The sequence below is a fragment of the Babylonia areolata genome, chromosome 32 (genome assembly GCF_041734735.1).
Source record: "Babylonia areolata isolate BAREFJ2019XMU chromosome 32, ASM4173473v1, whole genome shotgun sequence".
In the NCBI taxonomy this organism is placed as follows: domain Eukaryota; kingdom Metazoa; phylum Mollusca; class Gastropoda; order Neogastropoda; family Buccinidae; genus Babylonia; species Babylonia areolata.
In genome coordinates, this window is record NC_134907.1 from 21,646,750 (window position 1) to 21,651,749 (window position 5,000).

Below are 5,000 nucleotides of genomic sequence, written 5' to 3' on the forward strand. Positions count from 1 at the left end.
CTCTCTCTCTCTCTCTCTCTCTACAAGGCGACGCCCCTCCCCCTCGCACTCGCTCCCTCAGTCAAGCGACGCCGGAAAGAGAAGACACAGACAGAGAGAGAGAGAGAGACAGCGACTGTGCCTCGCCAAACGACTCTCTCGACACGCGCCGAGCGGAGCTGTAAGCCGGCCGCTGATTGGTCGTTGGCTGACAGGCGGGCCTTGCCGAGGTCTGGATGTGTGAGTAGTATGGGGAGAGCTTGATTTATCCTGGTTGGAAAACGGCGAGCGCCGAACGTCGCAAATCACCACGTCGGCCAGCTGAGGTCATGCAGTTTGAGAACTGGTTGCTTTCGATCATATATCGCTCACCCTCGACGTCGTTTTCTTCTTCTTCGGGTGTGTGTTTGTGTGTGTGTTTTTTTTCCTTTTATAAGTAAAGAAAAGAAAAAGATATGAATTCCTACTTCGCTGCCACGTCGTTGCTACCGTCTCAATACCCGTCCGAAAGTCCGTACGGGGGTGCTGTGAGTAACGGGTACGTTGGAGCGGCGGCTAATTATGGCCTGTACTCTTCACGATTCCCGGACTACCTGGCTTCCTATCCTTCATCGCTGTCATCGTCGTCTTCCTCCAACAACTCTGCTGCTGCTGTACCGATGCCTCTAGCTCTCAGCAACAACAACAACAACAACAGCAGCGGACATTCGGGTGGGCTGGGTACCACCCCTCCTGGAACCAACAATTCTACGGCGTCTCCCTACGACTCCTCTGCTTCTTCGGGGTACTTCGGCCACCACCCGACTGCACAGCTCAGTCCCAAGCCTCTGCCACCCTCGTCGTCTGTGCTGGCCGCGGGGCACTATTTGTCCACCCCTACGTCGTCGTTGTCGTTGTCGTCGTCTGCCGCTGTGGAAGAAGGCGGAGGAGGAGGAGAAGAGGGGGGAGGAGGGTCGCCCACGTACGCCGATCTGAGTCTGAAGACGACGGGTCAGAGTTTGGGAACCGTTTCTCACCACCACCCTCACCATCCTCCTCCTCATACTCATCCTCATCATCAGACGGTTGGACACCCCCACCCCCTCCCCCACCACCACCATGACAACAACAACAGCAACAGTTCAGGAGGAGGGATGTCAGGATATCATCACCAGCACCACCACCACCACCAGCACCGACAACAACAACAACAACAACCTCACCTGGGTCATCACCATCAACAGCAACATCATCATCACCATCATCATCTTCCTCTGTCAGAAGAAGAAGGCATGTCGTCTCCACCACCGTCGCTTCACAACCTCCAACACCACCACCACCACCACCACCTCCACAACAACCACCACCACCACCAACAACCACAACACCCCGCTCTCTCCACATCCACCACCAACAACAACCACCACCACAGCCACCACTATTCTCAGGCTGGCAGGGAATCGGGAGATATGGATGGCGATGTTGTCGGAGGAGGAGGAGGTGGTGGTGGTGGTGGTGGTGGGGTTGGTGGGATCCGAGCGGGTAGCTACCCCCAGACCCAGGGCCACCACACCCCACCCGGCGCCTACCCCCACCCTTCCCCCCTTCCCCCCAACACCACCAACACCACCAACAACCCTGTCGCCGCCGCTGTTCCAGCCGAATGGGGTCCCCACCACCAACACCCCCAACACCCTCACCACCCTTACCCCCACCACCCCCACTCCTCCTCCGCCTCCTCCACCCCCTCCCCCAGCCGTCTCCATCAGCAGTCCCCGTACGGAAGCCCCACAGGGGGGATGGTGGCGCTGGACTGTGGCGGCAGCAAGGCGTTGAGCTCCTGCTCCATGAGCCCCAAGGAGCTGCCCACGGGGGAGCTGGACCAGATGAGCTCCCAGGGGTCTCCCCCCGAGTGTCCCCCGTCGTCGGCTCAGCATCAGCAGCAGGCTTCTGCCCCTTTTTACCCCTGGATGGGCATTGTTGGTGAGTGTGTGTGTGTGTGTGTGTGTGTGTGTGTGTGTGTGTGTGTGTGTGTGTGTGTGTGTGTGTGTGTGTGTGTGTGTGACTGAAGGGGGTGCAGTGTGTGTGTGTGTGTGTGTGTGTGTGTGTGTGTGTGTGTGTGTGTGTGTGTGTGTGTGTGTGTGTGTGTGTGACTGAAGGGGGTGCAGTGTGTGTGTGTGTGTGTGTGTGTGAGTGTGTGTGTGTGTGTGTGTGTGTGTGTGTGTGTGTGTGTGTGTGTGTGTGACTGAAGGGGGTGCAGTGTGTGTGTGTGTGTGTGTGTGTGTGTGTGTGTGTGTGTGTGTGTGTGTGTGTGACTGAAGGGGGTGCAGTGTGTGTGTGTGTGTGTGTGTGTGTGTGAGTGTGTGTGTGTGTGTGTGTGTGTGTGTGTGTGTGTGTGTGTGTGTGTGTGTGACTGAAGGGGGTGCAGTGTGTGTGTGTGTGTGTGTGTGTGTGTGTGTGTGTGTGTGTGGGTGTGTGTGTGTGTGTGTGTGTGTGTGTGTGTGTGTGTGTGTGTGTGTGTGTGTGTGTGTGTGTGTGTGTGTGTGTGTGTGTGTGTGTGTGTGTGAGTGTGTGTGTGTGTGTGTGTGTGTGTGTGTGTGTGTGTGTGTGACTGAAGGGGGTGCAGTGTGTGTGTGTGTGTGTGTGTGTGTGTGTGTGTGTGTGTGTGACTGAGGGGGGTGCAGTGTGTGTGTGTGTGTGTGTGTGTTTGACTGAAGGGGGTGCAGTGTGTGTGTGTGTGTGTGTGTGTGTGTGTGTGTGTGTGTGTGTGTGTGTGACTGAAGGGGGTGCAGTGTGTGTGTGTGTGTGTGTGTGTGTGTGTGTGACTGAGGGGGGTGCAGTGTGTGTGTGTGTGTGTGTGTGTGTGTTTGACTGAAGGGGGTGCAGTGTGTGTGTGTGTGTGTGTGTGTGTGTGTGTGTGTGTGACTGAAGGGGGTGCAGTGTGTGTGTGTGTGTGTGTGTGTGTGTGTGTGTGTGTGTGTTTGACTGAAGGGGGTGCAGTGTGTGTGTGTGTGTGTGTGTGTGTGTGTGTGACTGAAGGGGGTGCAGTGTGTGTGTGTGTGTATGTGTGTTTGTTGGAGGATGGGTGGTTGCGTTGTGTGTGTGTGTGTAAATATGTGTGTGTGAGTGAGAGAGAAAGAGAGACAGAGTAAGGAAGAGAGGATGGGGGCGGTGTGTGGGTGAGTGTGTGTGTGTGAGTGTGTGTGTGTGAGTGTGTGTGTGAGTGACCCTGTGTGTGTGTGTGAGGGGGGGGGGGGGGGCGTTAGTTCGCTTTGTTCTGGCAAATATGGCTGTGTGAACAAATATAAACAGTGCATATGAATTAGCAGTGGTTTGGTACACAATATTCAAATCTGTATTAAAAACATTCAGTCAGTCAATCAAAGACTGACAGCGAACCAAAGAGTGAGATGGAGAGAGAGAGAGAGAGAGAGAGAGAGAGAGGGGGGGTGGGGGGAGGGGTACACCACACTCACAAACAATATTATGTGCAAATAAAGAAGAAACAAAATAACGAGGAAGACGACTGAATGACCGTGTATGTGTGAATGATAGTGACTGACCATCAGAACAGCATAGGAGGCAACTACTGTCCGACTGAAGGACTGTGTATGTGTGTATGATAGTGACTGACCATCAGAACAGCATAGGAGGCAACTACTGTCCGACTGAAGGACTGTGTATGTGTGTATGATAGTGACTGACCAGCAGAACAGCATAGGAGGCAACTACTGTCCGACTGAAGGACTGTGTATGTGTGTATGATAGTGACTGACCATGAGAACAGCATAGGAGGCAACTACTGCCTGGACTGTCCGGGCTGACATTGTGTTACAGTTGAGAGTGTCTTGCTCAAGTTGTATCCTCACTGTCTTGGCCAAGAGGGTTTCAGTAAAGTCGGCGTCGAGAAACATTCAAACTAACTAGCTAGATAACCAACCAAGTAAACAAACAGGTAAATAAATAAATAAATAAATATTATGAATAAATAAATAAATATGAAAACACAATACTGATGTCGGCAAGCATAACACTACTTTCTTCTTCTTCTTCTTCTTCTTCTTCTTCTTATTATTTGTTTGTTTGTTTTTGTCTTTTTTCCTGGTACTAGGTTTAGTGCACTCGTTAAGATATATGCAAATGAGACATTTTGAGTGGCATGCATATCTTATCTCATATTTGATGACGTATAAACATGACATATCTATAAATACACTTACTTACATTTGTATTGCCTGGAATACTTTACATGTGTCATTATAGTTTTCTTTCGTTTTTGGTGTTGTTGTTTGTTTGTTTTTTTTGGTTTTTTGTTGTTGTTTGTTTGTTTGTTTTTTTGTTTTTTGTTTTTTTCATCCGTTTCGTCATTTTCCTCTTTCTTTTACACGTATTTGTGCCAGTTGTCTATGTCATAAAAATGGAAATTTAAGATAATAATAATAATAATAGTAATAGTAATAATAATAACACTACAAATGACTGTGTCATCATAAGCTGTGTTTGATTTTTGTTTGTGTCATAACTCTTGAAATACTTGCTAAAAACGTTCAGGTACTCAGACCGAGGAAACATGGTACTCATAACCACATAAATATAAATATCTTATCAGCAAATGATGCAGAACCGTTTGCAGGAATATAATTAGGACTGCAGAACTGACCTCAGCAAAAACATTAGGTCCACTAAAAGAAGAGAGTGGATGGAAAAGGTGGTTGTGAAAATAACCAGCATACTGAACTCAACAAGTTCATAATGTGCTAAAAAAAAAAAAACAGCTGTGTGTGTGTGTGTGTGTGTGTGTGTGTGTGTGTGTGTGTGTATGTGTGTGTGTGTGTGTGTGTGTGCGTGTGTGTGTGTGTGTGTGTGTGTGTGTGTGTGTGTGTGTGTGAAATTCAAAACACGTAATCTTGAAATGCAGTATATACACACACAAAATGTGAACATATATGTTTTAGATGTATTTATACACATGAAGAAGAAGAAGAAGAAAAACAACAACAACAACAACAATTAGTCATTCGAATGAGATGATAAACCGAGGT

At 49.4% G+C, this 5,000-nt stretch overlaps 1 protein-coding gene across 1 annotated transcript in view; it reads left to right on the plus strand.

Moving 5' to 3' along the window:
- The first annotated feature begins 139 nt into the window (after window positions 1-139).
- LOC143276681 (uncharacterized) overlaps window positions 140-5,000 on the plus strand; it is an 84,121-nt gene continuing 79,260 nt past the window's right edge. Inside the window, exon 1 of the mRNA XM_076581316.1 lies at window positions 140-1,941. Within this exon, the coding sequence (XP_076437431.1) occupies window positions 435-1,941 (1,507 nt within the window). The 5' untranslated portion in view covers window positions 140-434. The remainder of the gene's footprint in view (window positions 1,942-5,000) is intronic.